Genomic DNA, 23,606 nt, shown 5'->3' on the forward strand with positions numbered 1-23,606 from the left:
ACAGAACTGGGCATGTTTTGCTGATAAAACTTTTTTGAGGGGGGCAGGTTCTTGGCTTGTATAACCTTGGCTTAGTAAATCTTGGCTAGCATATCTTTTTTAAGATTTTATTTTAATTTCTGTGTGTGCACATATGTGTATGGGCACATGTGTACAGGTGTGTGGAGGCCAGAAGAGGGTGTCAGATCTTCAAGAGCTGGAGTTACAGGCAGTTGTGAGCCACCTAATACAGGAAGCAAACTTGGATTCTCTTTAAGAGCAGTAGCTGCTCTTATCCACTGAGCCATCTTTCCAATACCAGCTTCTATACCTTAAAAAGGTGCCATATTTTTTTGGTCTGCAAATTAAAGATGCAAAAGGAAGAATAATTATATTAATTAGGATAAGACGTTTGTAGGTATGCTTTCCATCCCCCAAAGAACCAGAAAAAAGTATAATATGTAATATAATACCCATTAAATAAGCCATTGGAACAATAGCCCACTAGTTTATATTTTATTTTTCTGGTTTGAAAGTAATAAAACAAATTCTTTGAAGATATTCTGCAACTCAGCCTGGACTCCAGTAGTGACCAAGTCAACCAGGTTGCTATTTTCTCAAGATACCTGTTGATATGTCGGAGTGTTTGGTGGGCTGAGCTAATGTGTCGGGTAGGCTAGAACTCATGATTTAGCTTTCCAAAGTAGAGCCACTTCTTGTTAGTCTGTTGCGTACTTGGCATGTCCAGATGTTGACCACAAAGTTACAAGGCAGGACATGACAAATGTTTCTACACAAAGAGGGATGAGGCCACCAATTTTGTTACAAGTCACTGTGGAATGGGCTAATCAGACTTTGGCTATTGGATGAGAATGACTGTGAAGTGTTCCAGAAAACACTGGATCATCATGTCACCCACTCAGAAAGACTGATCTAACTGACAACTAGACTCCAGTTCTTCCTTAAATAAATAAAAAAACTGCCAGTAAGTGTACATAGAACTTTTGCATGGCATGTACAGCCACCAAGCATGGGCTTATATTAAACCAGGATAAACCTTTTCCATTTGGAGTGTGACTATATCCTCCTCCTAGAGTTAGAACAAGAAAAGAGATGGGAATTGCTCCCAACAGCACACCAGCTGGCCATACAATCTTCTTCGTGTGCTTGCAAAACAAAAGTTACTTCCCAGGCTCTGGCATTGCCAAGAGATAGTAGAAACAAAATTGTGTCCTTCGGCAATGATAAGCCTTGGGGTAGAGGTCTACTTTTACCAAAGGCTAAATGAAAACAAGGCCAGATGTTGTGAATTCCAAGGCAATCTGTGTTGTATAAACCAGGGTGAATGACAACAATTTCAGAACACTGAAACAGATTAACTCACATAGCGTTCAAGTACACATCAATGCACAATTGATTGCACACAAACAACTCTTATGGAGAACTGAATGAAGACTTATTCTAACTGAATAACCCCTTCTTCAAGCAGATGGACATATTTTTATATCCCCAGAGCATTCTGTCATTTAACCCACTCCCCTTACAGGTGAGAGGCAGCAGGAACTCAATCTCAATGTCATAGAATGATAAACTGTTCCCTAATTAGATGAGGGCTTGGCAGATGGCTCAGTCAGTTAAAGTATTGCTTTGTAAATATGGAGGCTTGAGTCTGAATCTCAGAACCCAAAAATTCTGGGTGTGCACAGTGGTGGAGTTATAAAACATTATTTTATTTATTTATCAGTTTTCGGTTTTTTTCGAGACAGGGTTTTTCTGTGTAGCCTTGGAGCCTGACCTGGAACTAGCTCTCATAGACCAGGCTGGCCTCAGACTCACAGAGATCCACCTGCCTCTGCCTCCCGAGTTCTGGGATTAAAGATATGCGGCACCACCGCCCGGCTATAAAACATTATCAATAGACTAGCGTGCTCAGCACTAAGTGGGATGTCCCTTCACTCAAGTCTCTGGAATCTTCTGGGAAGAGGAGGCAGAAAGATGTAAGAGTCAGACACGTGGATGACTACAGGGGAACTGTTTTCTGGGCACAACAGGGCAGTTGCACACACGAACTTACAGCCTGTGAACTTACACCAAGACCTGTGCAAGCTCATGCCAAACACAGCCCCAGTGTCGAGGTGGAAGTCATAGGCAGGCAGAGTTCCATCCCCAGACTGATAACTTTTGGCAGAGGCAGTCTGTTGTCTTTAAAGGTGTGACCCTCTGAGAGGTTGACCATGCTCCAGGACAGGCCTTACACTCAAGAGTGTTGGAGTAAAACCAAGTTAGACTTTGTAAAAGAAAGGGAGAACAGGTAGATTGGAGTGAACTTGGGAGAAGGGGTAACTACCATCAAAATACATTGTGTAAAATTCTCAAAGAACTAACACAAATTTTGCTACTTAAAAAAAATTACTTTTCATTTTACGTACAACCCCAGTTCCCCCTCCCTCGATTTCTCCTACCCCAACCTATCCCTTTCCCCACCCCCATCTACTCCTTAGAGGGGGTAAAACCCTCCTTGGGGAGTCACTAAAGTCTGACATGCTAAGTTGAGACAGGACCAAACCCCACACACACACCCCGCATCCCACCATAGGGAATGGACTCCAAAAGGCCAGTTCATGGACCTGGGATAGGTCCTGGTGCCACTGCCAGGCCACCCCCTCCCAACAGATGAAACCGCATAACTGTCACCCACATTCAGAGGGCCTAGTTTGGTTCAATGTTAGGCACAGTGGCCTGTGCTTGCAATCCCAGCGCCGAGGAGGTAGGGAGGGACAGGAGGGTCCCTGAAGTTTATTAACTGGCTACTTCGGTGAACTCCAGGACCATGAGAGAGCCTGTCTCAAATGAGGTGGGTAGTGTTTCCCTGGGATAACAGCTGAGCTGGTTCTTTGGCCTTCACACTCACACACATACATGTGCTCTGACACCAGCTACCCACAGGAACATGCCCAAGCATGCATACATACACATGCATATAAAAAGGATCCCACTTAAGTACCCAGAGCTCCCGGCTGCTGTGGCATTCTGTCTTTCAGCCAATACTGACCATGTATTCCGGCCTGGAGCCGTTAAGAAGATGGTAACCCTCCAAATATGAACACCCGTTTAAAAACCTTCTCCACACTGGATTACTGAGACATATTGCTGTTCTATGGGCTTCATATATTGACAACGTTCAGAGAGGCAAAGCCCTGGCTTTATGGAAAATGTATACATTTGTATACACACTCACACACATATGCATATCACTCGGTAATTTTAGCAAACCACTCCACAGTTTGTATTTCCTGTTTTTGTTCCCTGTAAATGCCAGAAGGCAGGCACTTCATAACTGTTAAAGATCAAGAGATGTCCGGGCACAAAGGCGCCTGTGGAATGAAAGGACAGCTTAGCAGCTTGGGGGTATAAAACAGCCAGGCACAGTAACGAATGCCTACCTGGATGCTTAGGAGCAAAGACACAGGGATTTGGTTACTTTTTAATAATTCAAGGTGCCTTCACTTCTCCTACTGTGGTGACCCAGCTAATGAGGCTAATGAGCCGCTGCCCCGCAACGATCTGAAGCCCCCATAAACTTTGTGCACCTGTGATTTGGCAAACAGACCCTACATCTGCTTCTAAAAGAAAGGAAAAAAATACATGTGCACACCGAGGCGAAAGGACTTAAGCGGAGAAGATATGCGTGTGTAAATACAAGTGTGGGACATCACTTTGTCCCCGAAGAAAACCTATTCCTTTTTTTTTAAATCTCACCTTGACCCAATGGGCGTCTGCTTTCCCTCTGAGTTTTATTTTAATTTTCATGTATGTGCATGCGTGCGAGCGTGTGTTCCTGTGTGTATATGTAGAGGTCAGGGGTTGATAGCAGATGTTTTCCTCAGTTGCTCTCCCTCATGGACTTTTGTCTGTTTGTTTTGTTTTTTTGTGACAAGGTCTCTCAGTGAACATGGAACTTGACAATTGACTAGACTGGATGGCTGGCATGCCCGGGGTTCCTTCCTCTCCAGGGAGGGGATTACGTCTGGGCACTGCCAAGCTCAGCTTTTGGCCAGGGGTCTGTGTGGCAAGTACTTCCCCAATGGAGACATCTCCCCCGAGTCTAGGTTTCATAGTATTAGAAAGTGAGGTTGAATTTAAGCAGTCCCTGTCTGTGAAGGCATTCTGTCATATATACTCAATAGTTGATATGTCAATAGCTTCAAAAGTACAGTTTTAGTAAAATTCCTTTTACTAGACACTAAAAATGGCTAGAGGTAGGGAGATGTGGGATGTGAACATTAAGTTAGAAATGTAATGATTTGAGTTTCACTGGGGGCTTGGCATGAGTGGTCAATGTAATTAACCAAGCTGATGGGTTTTAATAAGTTGCAGTAAGCTTCTGTATGAGTTTTACTAATCAGAAAAAGGCAAGGGAAATTTTTAAAATATACATTGGCTGCTAATAAACATGCTATGTGTTCATTCTTGGCTCTTTAAAAAAAGAGGGGGAAATTATCAAGAAAAATTAAAAAAAATATCTTTGACTAAAATAAATATCTCGTCCCCTGGCAGGAGATTATGTAAAGACCATGTTCCAAAAACTCTCAGAGTCCAGGTGTGTTGTTCATCTCCAAGAGGAGGTAAGGTGCTGCAGATGCCATCCCAATCTAAATATCCATATCTTTGGAGTAGGACGTCCACGTCCTCAAGATGACAAATCTCAGGCCCTTGATTCTGCAGAATACAAACCCTCACGCCTTCACCCCTGCAGATGGGCAGCTAATACCCTGGGAGACTACAAACCCTCACCCCTTCACCCCTGCAGATGGGCAGCCAATATCCTGGGAGAACAGAATCCCTCGCTCCTTCACCCCTGCAGATGGTCAGTGAATGCCCTGGGAGGCTGTTGGTCAGAATAGCACTGGAAAACTAAAACCACACCCATCCTATTTGCACCCACAATGACTTTGATGCCCAGGATCTAGAAAGACTATCCTCAAATCTTGGAATTGGATGTCACAAAACAGATCCATTGGAAACAGCAGACAGTAGGAACCAGCCTCAGTGGAGGGGCCTCATTTCCTAATCACAATCAGATTCCAGTTAGCTCCTGAAGGGATTCTTATTTGATTCCTGAGAATTTTCTTATCACCCCTCTAGAAGAATGAGATTAAAAGTAGGCATCGCTGTCACTTGTTTTGAAAAGCTACAAAGCCTTGGCCATGGCTGACTGAGCATGGAAATGCAAAGGACGAGGCGTATGGGTGGAACCTCTTCCATTAGGAAAGTCAGTGACTGAGAACAACCTGGGATAGAGCTGTTCTTTCATACTACAGCCAAAATAAATGTTCCTAGGATTCTAGAAGTGTGTTTAAGTGGTCACTTGACAGCTTTCTGGAGTAGGACTTAATTTTCAAACGTAAAAGAAATGGGAAAAAATTGCAAAGGAAAAATGTTTGGCAATATAAATTTTATTCTCCCACCAAATTAAATAAATAACAGTAGCTTGAAAGAAAGCATAGTAAAAGGTCAATAAACTTATTTTATGTGCCACAAGTTATGCAAACTAATAAGAACACTATTATTTCAATAATATTATATCAAATAAGTAGGATGTACTGATATTTTGCATAGTCTATCAAATTCAGGGATGGTGTTCTATCTCAGTAGGAAATTTTTAAAAAATCATTAAAGAACATAGGCCTTTCTCTTTTTAAATAGGCAAAGTAGTTAATGTAATTGCAAACCTATGTTGATGAGATAATGGTGAGCCAAACATATCCCACACCGGAGCCAGGGTACAAATAGGTACAGCCCATGGAAAGTACTATTGGCATTTGGGCAGTTTCATAGGTTTTGTTTTTAAGTTAATAGTTCATATCATGGTCTTTACCACAAAAATATCACTTCCAACAATCTATTATAATAAAGAAGTAGGTACTAAAAATTTAGTATGCCTATTAATCCAGCCACGACTTCCTGTGTGCTGGCTGCTTGCTGAACCTTGCATTAGGAGTCAAGGTAAATAAGATATGTGGGCCTCTTCCCTTATAGCAGCAAGCATCTATTAGTTTCAAAGGATATTTATCATGATATTTTTAACATGAAAACTCTAAAAAGAATTCTCACTAACAAAAACTGAGGCAACAGAAACAAATTATGGCAATCCATATAATAGAATGTTATAAAAGTTTTGTGTCTTAAAAAGGTAAGAACAACTTTCAGAAAGACCTGTAAATAGCATGCTTTCATCATGAAGTGTCAAGTGTAAGAACATTAGATCCTTGAAACAGAACTGGAAGAAAATGCAGGAGAACTTTCTGTGTCCTAAAACCCAGGAATCCTTGGCTCTACTGTCTATGACTAACAATTGACTTTGGACAAATTGTTCAAGCTGTGTGACACTACATTTTTTAAGCTTATAAAATATAGCTACAGTCCTGGTCTTAGTGTGATTAAGTTAGATAACACTTGAGTGGGTTTCACACAAGGATGAAAAGCTGGAAAGAAATCATTTACAGGTTTTTCTCACTCAGGATGGTTACATCTGGAAGCTTGAGTTGTTATCACTCCATGCTCTAAAGGCTTTCTGAGTAACTTTCGGTCATTTTTTCTTGGTTATCTTCTGCCCCAACCACTTTGAATCTTTGTCACATTTGTGTGTACTGTGCTAATCCACATTTGCTGCCTGAATACATCCACATCATCAGGTATGTTTGGTTTTTCTTTCTTTCTTTCTTTCTTTCTTTATTGAAAAAAGCTAGAATCATTAATGAATCCAGTGTGGTCTTGGCTATCTTGGGCATTTAGGAAACTGTAAATCCATCATTTCTTTATTCTCATCCTAACCCTTTGCCTGAAGCATAATGGCCGAGCTGCCCTCAATTCAACAGCTCTCCTCAGGAAAACATCCCATAATCCCTATAATGGACGATACATGTCCCTTATATATCCTCATCTCCATGAAATCTTATGGACAAACTTTTCTCCAAAGCAACAACCACCCACCTGATGCCTTGTGAGGCACTGTTCCCAGCAGAGGGACATTGACAGTTGGGTCTGCCATGATGCCTTTATCCAGGGAGCGAAGAGACAGGAATTCATAGAAGTATTCTGCCTACAACAAAAGGCATTGCCTGTCAGTTCCAGAGAAACCACAGTGATGGAGAAAACACTTCTTGATGACTAATCCACGTGATGGGTGAGTGATCATTTTCCCTCTGGGAACTCTGGGAGTCCCCGACATCTAAAATATCACATAGGCATAATTTACTCTCTCTGGTTTATACCTATGGAATTGGACCATGCTTGGAGGGAAGAGAACCCCTAAAATGCTCAATGCATTTATTTAGAGCTTTCTCAAAATGTCATTTAACTTCAACAGTATTATTGCTTGCTATATGTAGAAGGATTTGGAGACAAAACAGAGGGAGAAGATATAACAAAATGATTAGCAACCAGCCCTTAGAAAGCTCATCTCAGCTTCTTGGGCCATTAATTTTTTTATCGGAGAGAATTGGTAGAGCTGTAATAAATAATGATTAATGGAATAGAAACCTAATGGCAAAGAAGACACTTAAAGGCCAAAATGTAAGGATCCTGTCGCCATTAAGTTTGAAAGGTCTATATTTAAGGTCTCAATTTAATAGGGAGAAAAGCCTAAATTTTTAAAACAAAAATATTGCAGTGATGACAATAGCATTGCAGTGACAACAATCCATAAAACTTTGCAATGTAAACAGTTTTCCCACTATGTCAGTAGTTAAGAAAAGGTCTTGTGACTCAGGTGGCCATCAACATGGGAAATTGATGGATAGTCTAACCATGGAGCTTCGGTGCTTAGCATTTTTATTGAAAGACTTTGTGAAGGCTGGATGGAGAATGGTTAAGAGAGCTTGCTACTCTTCCAGGGGACCAGAGTTCAGTTCCCAGGACCCATACAGGGTGACGTACAACCACCAGTAACTCCAGTTCCACACTCAGGCATGCATGAACACCCCCCTCATCCTCCCACACCCCTCCCACACAGAATCTTCAAAAATGGTTTATGCTAGCAACAGTCTGTTCTTGCTTAGGAGTAATGGGCAACTAATAAAGAGCATGCATCATAACAAGTGGAATAGGCAAGTTGAGTGGTTCTGCCATTACCCGAAGAGATAGCCAGAGTTTTGGATGAGTTAATTATAGAAACGAGTTACAGTACATACATGTGAACTGACTGAGACTTTTAAGTAATGGAATTTACATTCAGTATAATTTTTATTTTATAACATGGAAAATATGAAGAACACACAGAAATTATTCAAACCACTCCCTGCTCTAGATCACTGTCAAATACATCAGTCACCGAGGACTTCATGGGTGGATAATAATGATGGAATCTCAGCTGTCACGGAGATTCTGTCTACATGTACAGTGAGCTAAGAAACACCACCTGGGTTCACGGAGCCAAAATAGCACCTTCATTAACCAAATCCCCTTCTTTGGCTTGTGGCAATGATTGCAAAGATTCCAGAAGACCACTCTGCCTGTTCCCTTGGAGAGTGACGGGGTTGGGTGAATTCATTTATTAAGTTCATCTGCTAAAAGGAGAGGGTCAGTTCCTGAGACAAATGATTGCTCCCCTATGGGAGGGAAGGCAGAGATCTGAAGGAAGCCCATGAAAGCAATACTGTCAGGAAAGGTAATTCAATTTTCAACGAATTCCTTTGAGATAGAGAATGAATAGTATTTCTGTCCCTGCAGGAAAATCAATGAAAAAGACTCTGGTTTCCACAGATCCAGGTGTTTCCAATGACTTCTATTAACACCCTACTCCTCCACCCCCACCCCACCCCCACCCCACCCCACCCCCACCCCCGTCCCCTCGATTTACTCCATAGTATGTATCACTAAAACATTCTATCTGAAAACACAGTTAAAGCGGCACTGTGAAAGGACTCGGTGCTGAATGCCAGTATAGTTAACTATATTCTAGTTATTTGTACCACCGAGGATACTAAAACAGCAAGTAACAATAGCACAGCAAATCCTATACATCGGGCATCCCAAGTCAATAGGGACACTTTGTTAATAGGATCTGCAATTACAGTACAGAACTTTGTGGGCAGAGCAGGAGCACCTAAAAACCAAAACTTCAAATCCAACTCAATAAATTATCCTTTGCTACTCCATAAGTATGTCTTGAGCTTTATTGCTTTGGAAATTAAACGTGCTTCCTATATGTGATACTTTTAAAAGTTACATTTGCAAACTAAGATCATTTTGTAAAATAAACTAGAGTTTTCGCTTTTAAAATGGCTTTATGAGTAAGAAGAAAGCCAAAAAACCCAGATTAAGACATTACTGAACTAGAACTGATAATAAATAATTCATTTTTTCCCTGCTTCATCCACATTTCCAGCATGTGGTTCTGTTCATTTTATAGCAAAATTTAACTCATTAACTTAAAAAATAAGCATGGAACCCACTGTCAGGTCCACGCGGTCAATGGCAGCCAATAAATCTGTACATTGGCACTCAGTTGAGGGCATCTGTGCTCACATAGCATTTCTTAGCACAGTCCCTTGGATGTGAAAGAACAATCCACATTAGAGTTACTTCTGAATGTTTTTTCCAAAACTTTTTCAATAACCTTGGAAGATTGTGTATCTGGGAGGATTTCAGTCAGATCCTGGAAATGCAACTTTAAGGGACATTTGGTTCTCCATGGCATCACATAATGCAGGCTATGAAGGCATGGCTCTCTCAGGTTCAGTGTCTTCCTAGTAGCCCTACTGTGACTGTGGAGCGGGATGGCCACTCCTCCGACCTTGTCAAAGCAGACCCCACACTATAGATTTCAGGGTACTGCTCTAATTGCTTGGATGGTTGGTACACATTATGGTTTCCTTTAAGTGGTTCTAATTCTGTATCTAAGATGTCTCCAGGAACAAAGTTTCTGGGATTTTATCAACAGAAGGTGGTTGTTGGAGCAAACCTTGTCTGTTTGTCTTTCTTACTGAGGACAATAATGGAGCTCAAGTCTCTAAAATATGTGATTTCCTTCTTGCTTGCTTGTTGTTTGTTTATAAAGTTCTTATTATGTTTTAAATTTCTTTGTATGTGGTAGTACACAGTACATATGAAGGTCAGGGGACAACTTTGGGAATTGGTTCCGTGCTTCCATTGTGGATCCTGGGGACTGAACTCAGGTTGTCAAGTCTTGGTACAAGAGTTTTTACCTGCTGAGCTGTCTCACCACTCCCACATTTATTTTACATATGTGTGTATTTTTGAAGGACTCTTTCACACTCTTTCAATTGCTTCTTAAATACTCTAAATTGAAAGTTGCTTAAAAATTAACCAATGTGTTATCTGGTCTTGACAATGACTTCTTTGAAAATTTTATTTACCATTGTAAATACACATATGTAGAACTATTACATGATACAGAAGGATAGATCTCTTTACAATGGTAAGTAATATGTATATATGCATATAAAACACACACATATATATATTCATTACCATAACAGAGAGTAAATCTATCCTTCACTTAAGGACTTCAGTTTAAAAGTCATAAATGGTTGATCAAATGAATGTTAGATTTAGATTTATGTCTTATTCTAACTTCTAGACAACTTTCCATTTTTACCTTATTTATAATATAATAAACATTCCTAGACCCCAATCTCTCCATTGGAAAAACTTATTTGGAGGCAAATAAAACCTAAATTCTATGCCAAGAAGAACAGAGAACTAGCTTTAAAGTTTGGGAACAAGTTTCACAAATTACAGATTTATTACTTAGATAAAAGGAATTCAGAGCATGAACTGTAACAGCAAAGTTATATTAGAAACTGCTATTAGGAAAAAGTCGTTTCGTTTTATTAAATGACAGTGGAAATTCAGGTAGAGGCAAGGAGGGCAGTTATTTGGGAAATTCATGAAAAGAGCACTTTGTATTCAAACAAAGAATGGGTCTATTCAGGGGAATAATTAATTCACTTTTAAATTAAGTTGCTGAACTTTTTTGTTGGACTGCTTTGCTGCACAGTAATTTTTTTCATGGAGAAATATAAAAGGCACCCAAATATTATCAAGGGAGGGGTTCTGGAAGCCATTCATCTTGCTTCCAATTGCCTTGGCTGAAATTATAGTCATTCCTTCCAAACAGATGAAGACATCATTTACACAGCAAATCAGGACAACTCAGAAGGCCTTTGGTCCAAGGCTCTTTAGAGGGTACACAGAGAAAGAAATGGAGACCCACGTTAACTATGGGAGGAACCCAGTGTTTCTTTTCTATCTCTGAACGTCTGGGCTTATTATATAGTATGCTTATAATAAGCATAATAATTGCAGAACCCTCTGAGTCAGCCTTTCATAAAACCACATCCCCCAGACTTTTATCATGATGTTGACCCAAGTGATCACAGGACAGAAGTAAAACTCTAAAGTATCATCTTTGTTCCAAAGATACAAAGCATACGACAGGCAGCAGGTCCAAATTTTTAAGTAATCGTTGCTGAGTGTTTACTACACCGAATCGCTGCTCTCACAGCTCTCTGCTGTTACGGTAACAGTCTGCAACAATTATAATGTTCAAAAGAGTTCAGATTATCAGGGTACTACTAGGTACGAGAAGTATAAAGGGATATAAAATAGACCCTGTACTATAGGTGAAGGGCAGGAAGATAGCTGCTAAAATAAACAAGAAAGGAAATAGTCCAAAGTTAAAAAGCCCAACAAAATGAATAAATAAGCATGTCCAGTGCTTAAAATAATCTGCCGCCTGCATGTCTAGACAGAAGGCTGCCAGACTTCAGTCTTCTGAGTTCTTTCTGTTCCCTCCCTGCAAGACTTCATCCTTCAAACCCGGAACACACTTAACCTTGGACTGTGTCACCCGAGTCTCCTCCCCCTGGACTGTGTCACCCGAGTCTCCTCCCCCTGGACTGTGTCACCCGCTGAGTCTCCTCCCCCTGGACTGTGTCACCCGAGTCTCCTCCCCCTGGACTGTGTCACCCCTGAGTCTCCTCCCCCTGGACTGTGTCACCCCTGAGTCTCCTCCCCCTGGACTGTGTCACCCGCTGAGTCTCCTCCCCCTGGACTGTGTCACCCGAGTCTCCTCCCCCTGGACTGTGTCACCCCTGAGTCTCCTCCCCCTGGGCTGTGTCACCCACTGAGTCTCCTCCCCCTGGACTGTGTCACCCGAGTCTACTCCCCCTGGACTGTGTCACCCGAGTCTCCTCCCACTTCCTGTTTTCCCTGCCTGTACTTATCATCTTTCCCCCTCTCCTCTGATTCTAGCAAACCACTAATAAATGACCGCCACTGTGGCCATTCTTCTATTTCCAGTGACTTCACCTCTGCTGACCTACGAAGACTTGGTCGTTCTTCCTTTTCATGTTTTGCACTAATTTTACATCACCTTTTAGGTGATGATGACTGCTCTGGTTGGTTGAGGGTCCCCTAAAGGCACAGGGTGGGGCAGCTGTAAAATGACCAAATCTGGCTGGACATTGGTGGTGGCACACGCCTTTAATCCCAGCACTCGGAAGGCAGAGGTAGGCAGATCTCTGTGAGTTAGAGGCCACTCTGGTCTACAGAGCGAGTTCCAGGACAGTCTACAAAATAATACAGAGACATTCTGTCTCAAAAAAAGAAATAAATAAAAAATAAAAGTAAAGATGACCAAATCTGATAGAGATGGAGCCTTGAGGGAGGTCTCTGGGTCATGGGGATACACCCTCCAGGAGCACCCCGATCTCCTGCCCTCTCTATCTGCTTCCTGGATGGACAGGTAAACAGTCAACCTTACCTCCTCATGCCATAATATGCTGCCCTCTCTAGAGGCCTCCATCCATGGACTTGACTCTTCAGGGTACGAGCTAAAATAACTTTATTTCTTTCCTTTTAAACCACTTGCCTCAGAAATTTTATTGTAGCAACGTGAATGAACGAGCTGGTGGGTCCACATGTACTGTCAACAGCCCTCTACCTAAGTACAGAGTGTTCTCTCCTCCTGCCTCGTGTCCAAGCTTCTGCTCCCAAAGCCTGGTCGTTCTCCTCCTAGGCAGCTGATTTCTTCAGGCCCAAGAAGGGTACTGTACTTCTCCAGGAACAAAGACCCTGCACCTTGTTGTCAAGTCTTGCTATCTCTCATCTCTTTGTACCTGGGTACCAAAGCAGTATCCTCCCTTTTCTTTTGCTCTCTTTCACTGTGTCCTTTCCTCTTACTACAAGCATTAACCGACCTTTCCTTTCCCACATTGCCGTTACTGTCTTTCTTGTCTTCCTTTTAAAAAACCTCTACCACAAAACAAACCCGCCATTCTCAGTAAAACATGACTGTGCCATGCCTCAGTCCTTCGCTGATGTTTTTTTATCTCCAGGATAAGGGCCTTAGCCTTGTCAGTAACCTCACAGTCTGGACCAGATTTCCTTCATATCGTGTTTGTCAAATGGTGTCGTCTTCTGGAGTTCCCCTGCCTTCTGTGATACCACAGTCACGTTCTCTTGCCTTTACCTCCCCTGGTTTCTCTGGCCTTCAACCAGCGTGTTCCTTAATATATATGCCATTGTGTAATCTCAGTCAACTGTTCACAAATACAGATCATTTCTTCTCAACAAAGTTTTTTGTTGGTACTAGGGACAGAACCTAGCTTTACTCATCCTAAGTAGGCACTACTCAGTGTCCAGCCCCGGCAGATGTGGGTTCCTTATGGATAAGAATGGGTTATGAATATATATATATTTCTCCAATATATCATTGGAGATTCATGTACAAAGTACTTGAATAATATATGATGAATGAAGGATTGAATGAATGCATATGATGAATGAATGAATGAATGCATGACAAGGATCTAGAAGCATAAACCCACTGCATTTCAGAACACTTTGTGGTGCTTCCAGATAGTCACTAACTTGTTTTGTGGGTCAAAGATCTCCTCTGATTTGCTGCATGGTCATTCTCTGCTGTAGAAAATGCTGAATAATGTTTTAAAGGGCAAGCACATATTGGTATCTGACATCCAGCTACTGCATGTGTAGCTCGTAACTGTTTTTGTGCTTATTCTGGAACAAACCCTTGGCCATGAGACTATGAATGGATAATATAAACAGGATCTGGCTCTGAAAAATAACTTCCAGGTCACTTTTCCCACTTAAATCTCCAGCCACTTTGTTTCTACAACTTTCAATGTGCAATTGTAGTAATGCCGGGAATTGTGAGATATCACAAAAGCCTTCTTTTGCAACTGGCTTTCAGAATGTGTGTGTGTGTGTGTGTGTGTGTGTGTGTGTGTGTGTGTGTGTGATCAAAACAAGGCAAAGCACCTTTCTATTCAGAATGGTTGCTTAATTAGTTCACTAATTGGCATTGAAAGGAATGCTGCTTAGGAGAGTGTACCAGGCCTCCAAGTTCCTCTGTTCCAATAATCATTTTTATGTACACCAAACCAGACCCCAGCCAGTGGCCTGGATGTAGGGAGTGAAATTATTGGAATATAATGGTGACATTAAAGCTTAAAGTTCAAGTAAACACATCTGGGACCCTGCGAGTTTTGTAAACTAAAATTGGCAAGAGATCACACAGTTTGGCTTCACATAAATCTGAAATTTCTAAGACATTTTCCATCTTTCCTCCTAGCGTTTGGAATCACCGCTGCCTCTGCAAACCAGAAACAGACCTGACTATCTGACAAACAGTTGGCTACTCTCTCTTTCCAAAGTCCTCAAGACAGGGAAGCAACAGAGCTCTGCACTCATCTTTTGTAGAGAATGACCCCAAAGATAAGGGGTGGAGGGAAGGGTGGCAGGGAAGTAGGAAAGAAAGAGAAAAGGCATTAGGAGGTAGAAAAGACTTTTCCCAGTCTGTCTTCAGGCCAAAGGAAAAGAAAGGAGTTGTTACACTCATCTCTGCAGGGCTGGAGGTATATCTCGTTGGTAGGATACTGGCCTCACTTATGCCAGGTTTGAGCTCCGGAACTCTGGCAACAGCAGATGTAGCCCTGTTCTGCACACGGCTTTCAGCAGACAGCCCGGCAGGCAGCCCTGGGCTTCTGGGTGCTTATGTTTCCTTTTATTCTCCTAGCTCCTGGTTACTTGTTTCCTATTCCTCAGAGCAAGCCGCTGTAAAGTCAGGGCCAGTGAGAGCTACATACAGACTGGACTTTGGGAGGAATGATGGCACTGGGTAAATAAAACATTAGAAGGTAAGGAACCTAGGAAAGAGACATAGAAGTATGTGTGGTCTACTCGGCACTTTAGAGACTAGGGGAGCCTGAATGGGAAGTGCGGTGATTATTGACAAATGCCAAAAGATTAATACTGAAGCATCATCAGCAGGCAAGTATTTGGAGAAAAGAAAGGGAACCTCCTCTTTTCTTCTAAGGACACATTTGACTATTGCTTTTCTTAAAGCTTCAGATGTAGCCAGCAAGTATTCATGTGCTTCGAGGCAGAAAGAAAAAATGCTAAAAGAAATTTCCTTATTCATTACTAAAAACAAAACCTTGCCCTTACCTCTTCTGAAAAATACATGTTCTTCGCTGGTGTCTCATTCTCTTGTTTGGTTCCTCACTCTTTTTACAGGGTCTTTTTAGGATAGAACATGTATAATATGTGCATGGAAACTGGGCAATAGGTGTAAGTAGCCCCCAAAAGGCAAAATGAGTTGTGCACTTCTTTCTTGTTTCTATATGATGTATTCTATGTGGTGTACATATTTCGGCAGGTGTGTGTTTACTTCATTCTAGTGATAAGAAACATTTGAAAATTTTAACCAACTTAGAAACATGGGGAGATATTCTCAGTGATGATCTTCAAAATATTTTAAAGGGGGTCATGTTTTCCTTAGTTTTAATATGTTTTATTGAATACATATGGACAGTACTAACTTACTTCTTTCATTTAAAAAATGAAATAGTTTTTTTTTCTTCTTTAGCTTTGGCTAATATTTTTCAAAGTACTTTGGAGAAAGTCATGGGACTTGACTGAGTTTAAATATTTTGCTCATGAAATTGAAATTTCTCATATCAAAATGCCATCTACAAGATATGCTTTGATGATTAGCTTGTTCTGTCCCTAAAAGCTAGACAGGAAGAGGGAAATGTCTGCGACCTTATGGCTACAAAATTCCAAAGGCTACTTTTACTAGCAGAGTAAAAGACTACCCATTTCTTCTGCACATCTTATTTTACACTTTAGAAAAAGTCATTGCCTAAAGCCACTTTTTAAATTTCAGTTTTTGAAACATTTTAAAACCACCTATTCATCTAGTGTTTGTATGTGTAGAGTCATGCATGTGCCATGTGTGTATATGTGGGGCATACGTGTGCCTTGTGTTATGTGTGGGGCATGCACGTGCCATGTATGTATGTGTGTGGGCATGCATGTGCCATGCATGAATGTGTGTGGGCATGCATGTGCCATGTGTATATGTGTGGGGCATGCATGTGCCATGTATGTATGTGTGTGGGCATGCATGTGCCATGTATGAATGTGTGTGGGCATGCATGTGCCATGTGTATATGTGTGGGGCATGTATATGCTGTTGGGGGGTGCATGTGCCATGGTGCTCATGTGGCGGTCAAAGGACAACTTGTAAGATTCATTTCTATGCATCTACCATGAGTGTCCTGGAAATCCAACTCAGGATTGGCAGTAAGCACCTTTATCCATTAAGATACCTCAAACTGTAGTAAGTTCCTCTACCCATGGGATTGATATAATCCATCATTCCTCCTGTTTCTAAAAAGGAGGAAATGATGTAGGACCAAAGTGATTTCCTGAGTAACACTGATGGTGAAATGCTACAAACCTGAGATCCAGCTGGGTTGCTGTGGCTAACTCTGTTGTCTCCCAAGATATTGAAGAATCAGTTAGATCTCTGTAGCCAGTTCCAAATGTCCCCCAAGATCCCTCAGAAACCCTGATATCCAGCTAGATCTGTGTGACCAAGTCTAATTGTCTCTTAAGATTCCTGGGTAATTCTTTTAAATAGTGCTAGTCTCTCCCTTCTCCTATACAAGTCCATTGTTTCCCCAAAGTCCCCTGCTCAATTCCCCATTCTTCTCTCACTTGAAAGAGTTCCCTAGTCGTCCAAACAGTGATTACCTCAAATGAATAATTCCTGGAGCATCCTCCACCATTCCACTTGCAAATAGTCCTTGCAAATCTCACCCAACCACTTTCCTTTCCACAGCACCCACCCCCGCCCCCGCCTGGCCCCATCAATTATGTTATCTTTCCTCATGCATACAAATGTGGTGAAAAGTTTAAAATGCAGATTCTGACTCTCATTCCATTCCTTCCAGAAGAATCAGCAGTCATAGCCTCCATTTTCTCGCTTATTGACCTTACTACCTCACCATGAAGTCCAATGAGCATGTTTCCATCTTTATCTCTTTTTTCCCTGAAATTTGTTTTTCAATAAGTAACCTTTCTTCTTTGACTTATAAACAGCAACCGTCTTTCCCCTCCTTCTCTTCATTCTCTAGTTACTTTAATGTGCTTTTCCTCTTTAAAACGGACCAGAAATAGGAGTCCCACATGTAGGTCCACGCATCCTTAGAATGTATAGATTTTGTGTCCATAGGTATGTGAATATTTTCCTTAGAAGAACGAACTCCAGTTTTTTCCCCACATTCTTAAAAGAGTATACAACTAAAAAAAAAGTTAAGAACTACTACCTTACTTAGTTTTTGTTCCTGTGGAGTTTGAAGTTAGTCTCTCATAGAATAACTCTTAAAATCTATGTCTGTGATAAAGAGCCTGAGAAAAAAAGGTACATGGTGGCCTGAGGTGTGTGCTTTGGTTTATCTGTGGGGATAGTAAATGCTCACCCTGAGGAAGGATGGCAGACCTGGGAACTGCTCAGTGAGCGGAGGTTAGACAGGGGAAGAGGAAACCTCTTCAGCAGAGGGAAGAGTAGGGAAGAGCTGACATGGTGTCAGCAAGCCTGGGGAATCTGAGAAAAGTCATGCTTCCCTTCGTAGAGAGGCAGTGAGGGTCAGAGTAGATAATGCACGTAAAATATTAGCAAAGGTTGACATGCTGCAAGCATTCGACAAATGCTGGTCAGTATTAGCAGGGTCAAGGAAACGGGCTTTATTGATGGGGTGGGGTAGAGCAAGTTCCTGGAAGAGGGAAGTACTGGTGCATGGAGAGAAGTAGCCTGGGGTACTAGGGCTGGAGGGAGTGGGGTCAAGGGTGCCTTTCTAAAGTCCTGAGTGACATCATTCTTGTGCTGTGGGTACAAGCAGCAGGATCCAGAAACAAGGCAGGAACTCGAAAGTAGTCCCTAACAATCTTTTTGTCTGGGTGTCAAAAATTTGTATTATACAGTTCTAGTCAACACATGCGAGAAAAAGCGGAATTTTCCTTAGCTTTAAAATAAGTCAGCCAATAGTATCAAACTATTAATTTACAGGAAATTTAGAACATAGATGAGGGGGCTGGAGAGATGGCTCAGAGGTTAAGAGCACTGACTGCTCTTCCAAAGGTCCTGAGTTCAATTCCCAGCAACCACATGGTGGCTCACAACCATCTATAATGAGACCTGGTGCCCTCTTCGGGTCTGCAGACATACATGCAGGCAGAATACTGTATGTATAATAAATAAATAAATCTTTAAAAATGTATATATAAAAAAAGAACATAGATGAACAAGCTGAACCATACCACAGAGACACAATGAGACTACAGGAAGCAAACTGTTTCTCACAGGCTTTGTCTTCCACTTTAGCAGTCAATTTTGGCTGATAGCCCTGAACATGGTAGAGATTTTTAAAGCAAATCAATTCTAATCAATGACCAAAAAAAGTTTCAAACGGAGACACAAACGGTAGAATAGCATTTGAATCAACTGGTCTTTCTTTGTCCATTCCTCCTTTGGATTATTCAGTGGGTTCATACGGAACCCTTTCAATACGTGTGGGACATGGCTTCAGGTACTGGGGTGCGGTGGCGAGTGATGAGGTCAAGTCCTCATCGGCAGAGAGTTTATTCTCCATGTGGTGGAAATTAAAAACAAAATGCCTGAGTGAGCATGAGCATGTGCTACATGGGAAAGTAAAGCAGAGAAAGACAATAGAGGATTACGGTTGGCATGGCGACGAGGATGCTCTTTAGAGAGGAAGGGCATGAAACACTACTTGTGAGATGGCAGCTACCAGAGGCTAAACCAAAAGGCAGAGCAAGCATGTATCCGGGGAAAGACACTATCACAGAGAGAATAGTTAAGGCTGGATCTCTGGGGGTAGGAAACAGCATGGATACCCTGTGGGGTGAATGAATGCCCCGTTTCCCGGCATCCAGTACAGGAAGGAGCATCTCAACACAGGTAATACAATCAACACTCCCAGCGGAGGAATCCAGGAAAGCGGCTGCAATTGTAAACTTCTCTGGGAGGAGAGGACACCCCAGTAGTCTCAGACACCCCACCCCTTCCCTCTTGACTCTTCTCTATACCTGTAGCCATTACCTAGTCCTCCAGCTGCGTTGAAACAGAATTAGTCTAGTGAGATGCATCAACCATATTCCCCCACCCCACCAGCACAGCCCAGGCGGGGAATGAAGTCCTGTAGAGTTGTTGGGCCAAAATACTCAGAACATTTTACCACCTGAGGTGGATGAACAAAATCCCAGGATGAACCCAAGGATCCATCCCAGTGCCGGGAGAGGAAGCAGCCCACACAGGAGGCTTCCAGGTGGGCTGAGAAAGAGCTACAAAGTGGCCAGCGTGATCACACACCATGGCACTTTGCTTATTTGGTATAATGGGTTTAAGCCCGTTTCAGTCCTTATTTAAGGATGTTAAGAGCCAAGGGGGAGGCGGTAGATTTTCCATTTGTCACATTAGCCAATTGTGACTTCCTTTGTCATTCACTTAAAGCATGTCAGAATGCTAGGATGGACGGCAACCTTCTTTATACTCTGACTCGTTATGTAAGTTACATAGTCCCTTTCTCATTTCCAAGACCTAAGCAGTTCTGTAAATTCCTCAATACTTGCCATTCCTTTTCCTCGCTGTGGCCCTAATTAATCATCACTACTTCCTTCTAGGAGAGCAGTGAATGACAGTACAATTTTGATGAATGGTTTGGAGTCAAATGTGAGCAGACACCCAGGTTAGTCAGGCTGATTTATTTAAAAAAAAAATAGGGCGCATTAAAGTTGAAGCAACTGTCATCTTTTAGTGATGACTGTTGATCTGATGTGATGAGAGAAAGTTCGTGTGCATGGCTAGGTTGATCGGGCTCCTGGATGGTTGAATGTCGTTAACTCATACAGACTGATTCTGGCCTACGTTCAAACTTCTGAGCCTTTGTTCTCAAGGCTCAGAGGACGGCTTTGAAGTTCTAACACACCATTACCAAAGAATAACCTTTTGATTATGATCTCATGAAAGTATAATCCATAACTTACATAAGTTAAAACCGTGGCAAACAGTGACGGCCCTGTAATTGGACCTTTATGAATTCCATATGTTACAGTCGCCCCGTTAGCTTGCAGTCCTGCGTGGGATTCATATCTCTTCCCCAATACAGCTGCTGAACTTTCATAAAAGGCAATGAAACTTTTCACAGCTACTACCAGCCCTCTTCAGACCCCTAGTTTGGGTGTGGGGCTTAAAGGGCTGGATTCTTGGAAAACCTAAAAGGATAAATATTTTCTCTCATATTCAGTAGGTACTCATTTGTCTCAGAGGGTTTAAGCGAAGCCAAGAACTTTTTAAATTAATTGCATGGCCTGGGAAATAAAAAGACTTCTTGGTAAATAATTGTTAGAAATACATATATGAAGATATATTCACTTAGCAGAGATGTGCTCTTATGTTAAGTTCTGTTATAATTTGGACCTGACTAGGAAGCCCATAAGTAGTGATTTAGGATTCTCTCTCTCTTCCTCCTTCTCTTTCTCACTCTCCCTCTCCATCTCTCTCGTTAAGATTAATTACATTGTATTAGTGAGTTGGAAATGGGGTGTGTTTGGCATAGCTTAGCTGCCTCCGTTTAGGGAGGAAGGGCAGTCAGTATGGAAGAGAAGATTTAGGTGGACAAGTAGCAAGTCAGGTCCTCACTAATGCGAGGAACAGCAAAGTCTGAACTGCAGGAACAACTAATGACAGAATAAAAGACATCAAAGGAAAGGTTAGTCTCCTAGTCTTGGATAAATCTCAGACGTTTAAAAAGACACGAGTGTAAAAAGCCAACAACAGTCAATAAAAAAATGGGCTAAGCAAAGGCCATCTTCTGCAGTGGTCTCCTGCTTTTACAGCAACTGTGATGGCTGCCCTCATCCCTCCTGGAAAGTCACCTGGCTGAGTTCTGGTACCACTAATCATGGATATTTTTATTTTGGAACATACTTAAAAGTTGCAAAAAACCATTTTCAGTAGATATATGCATATATATTATATATACAGATATATACACATAAATATAGGTCTATATCCCTAAATTCCAATCAGCTATGCTAACAGGGCATTGGGACTTTCCTTCCCCTCCACAGTCCCTCTCTGCTTGAAAATACATCAGTTAAATTAAAATTGGAATCATTGGCTTCCAGGGCCTTCTTTGCATCTGCATTGAAAGTCTGACACTTGGCCCCATCCCTTCCATCCAGGCATCATTCCTAACGGCAGGTGCTGTAGCTACCATTTGCTCTCAGTGCCCCCTGTATTTTATGGAGCAAAGTCTTACACAGCACAAAAGAGTGATCAAAGCAGATGAGTAATTCCAAAGGGGCCAGGGCTTAGGCTCTTAACTATTTTCAATTTGGCTGCTTTTAAAGAAAATCCTAGTGAGCTTATTAGGGTCCCCAATTGTGACAGAAGATGACAGAGCGTATGAGAAGAAAAGAGACAGATGAATAGAAAGATGAGGTACACAAGTCAGGGAGGATGGTGTGACCTGGATCACAATGCGGTGATGCAGGGAAACTGAAAAGCTCTGAGAACAAAATCTTTTTTGTTCGTTATTTTACTCATTTTAAAAAGATGATGGGAAATTTACATCTGTCAGGTTCAGTATTGGCTTTTAAAAAAATATCTACAAGAACAACCTAGTCATAAAAATAGTTAGAGGAGGTAGAAAGTCCCAGTCCAAATTCCAAATTGATGTTTCCTCAGGGTAAGGGTCAGGAAACAATAGAAACAATTTGCCTTATTTCAAAACCCAGTCTCAATTCCTGCCCACGTGGCATGCTGACTGACAAATAAACAGCCTAGCCTTTCCCATCCTGATGGATGGCCCAGCCACTACTGAAGTGCAGAGCTATGTTTAGAAGGTTTACATACTGCATAGTGATTGCTTTGTTCTTAGAAACTGACCTAAGCCTATGAGTAGGTTTTAATACTCTGGAGAGACCAACTTCCAAAGGTTCTTCACTAGTTAAAATATGACCCTGGTTCAAATATGACACTGGTAAGAAATATCTTGAGTCAAATATGCTTACTAACTAAAGAAAGGGGGAAGAGAAAGAAAGGGTTGTGTTTAACTCTAAAATTGGTGGCTTTGGAGAGAGAGCTCATCTCCAAGAACCAAAGTCCCAATAAAAATGCAGAGAAAAACAGCAGAATATGAGGGTTAGTAAATGTGTGTTGACATAATGTCTTCCTTCCTACATGGATAGCAGATAAAAGACAGACTCAATCTGTGAACACAGGCTTTGCGAAACATGTTTCCACCAGGCCAGGACAACTTTCCAAAATCATTAAAAGCAATGTTATATTTAAAAATATGTATTATTTACCAAACAATCTTGTTTTTTTATTTGTATTTCTAGTTCGTTTTGATGAGACTGTATTTGTGTTTTAGTGGATCTTAGTGAGTTTTATATACAAGTCATTCTTGACAGTATGCTCGTTAAGTAAGATGGCAGATCATCACGGTCCAAAGCTGGAACGACTCTAGGAGGGCACATAAAGAATGAATGCTAAACTCCAGATCCAAAGCCTAGCCCAGGCCTGTCCCATGATCCACCTCACCTTCCTGCGCACGTTTCCAAGTGCCATTGTTGGCTACCTTCCATATCCTGGACACCGTGCTGAGTAAAACGCACCACAGCCAGGACAGACTAACGACTGCCTTCACCCCACCCAACTCTTGCTTCCAAAGGGAACTCTAAAGTCTACACATGCATATGTGCACATGTGTGTTGGACTGATTAGTATAAAACAGATCAAGGGGCATCTTCACTCTACACACTGGGAAGCTGCAAGGACATTGTTCATTCTCCGTTTCATGGCACTGTTGAGCTGGGAGGCAATGACATTGCACTTCCTCAGAGACTGGAGTTTAAGGCTGAAATGAAGTGGAGAGCTTCGCTTTGGCTGTCAGAAAATGTGCTCTTCCGCCAGCCCCATTGCTAGCTGTCTCTGCCATTCCCAGAAGTCAGTCATCGAGCCTAAAGTTTGTTTTTCTCCTCTGAAAAATAGGGTGCTTGAACTTATTCCTGAGGTTTCCTTCTGGAAGTGTACAAGTGCTTGGCAATTTCCCCCCATGTTCAACTAAGAGTCCTGAGCTTTGCAGCAAGGAGCGGATACAGTTCCTCTTGAATACGTATCAATGAGAGAATTGAGAAGCTCACAGTTGTTGAAACCCAGCACATTAGTTCTGGTCTAGTATGATCTAATGAGCAACAACAGA

General features: G+C 41.8%; 1 protein-coding gene across 1 annotated transcript in view; it reads right to left on the reverse strand.

Annotated features, from left to right (window-relative positions):
• Wif1 (WNT inhibitory factor 1) overlaps nucleotides 1–23,606 on the reverse strand; it is a 55,454-nt gene that overhangs the window by 14,179 nt on the left and 17,669 nt on the right. Inside the window, exon 3 of the mRNA XM_005081522.4 lies at nucleotides 6,973–7,081. Within this exon, the coding sequence (XP_005081579.1) occupies nucleotides 6,973–7,081 (109 nt within the window). The remainder of the gene's footprint in view (nucleotides 1–6,972; nucleotides 7,082–23,606) is intronic.

The sequence above is a fragment of the Mesocricetus auratus genome, unplaced genomic scaffold (genome assembly GCF_017639785.1).
Source record: "Mesocricetus auratus isolate SY011 unplaced genomic scaffold, BCM_Maur_2.0 Super-Scaffold_100011, whole genome shotgun sequence".
Lineage (NCBI taxonomy): Eukaryota > Metazoa > Chordata > Mammalia > Rodentia > Cricetidae > Mesocricetus > Mesocricetus auratus.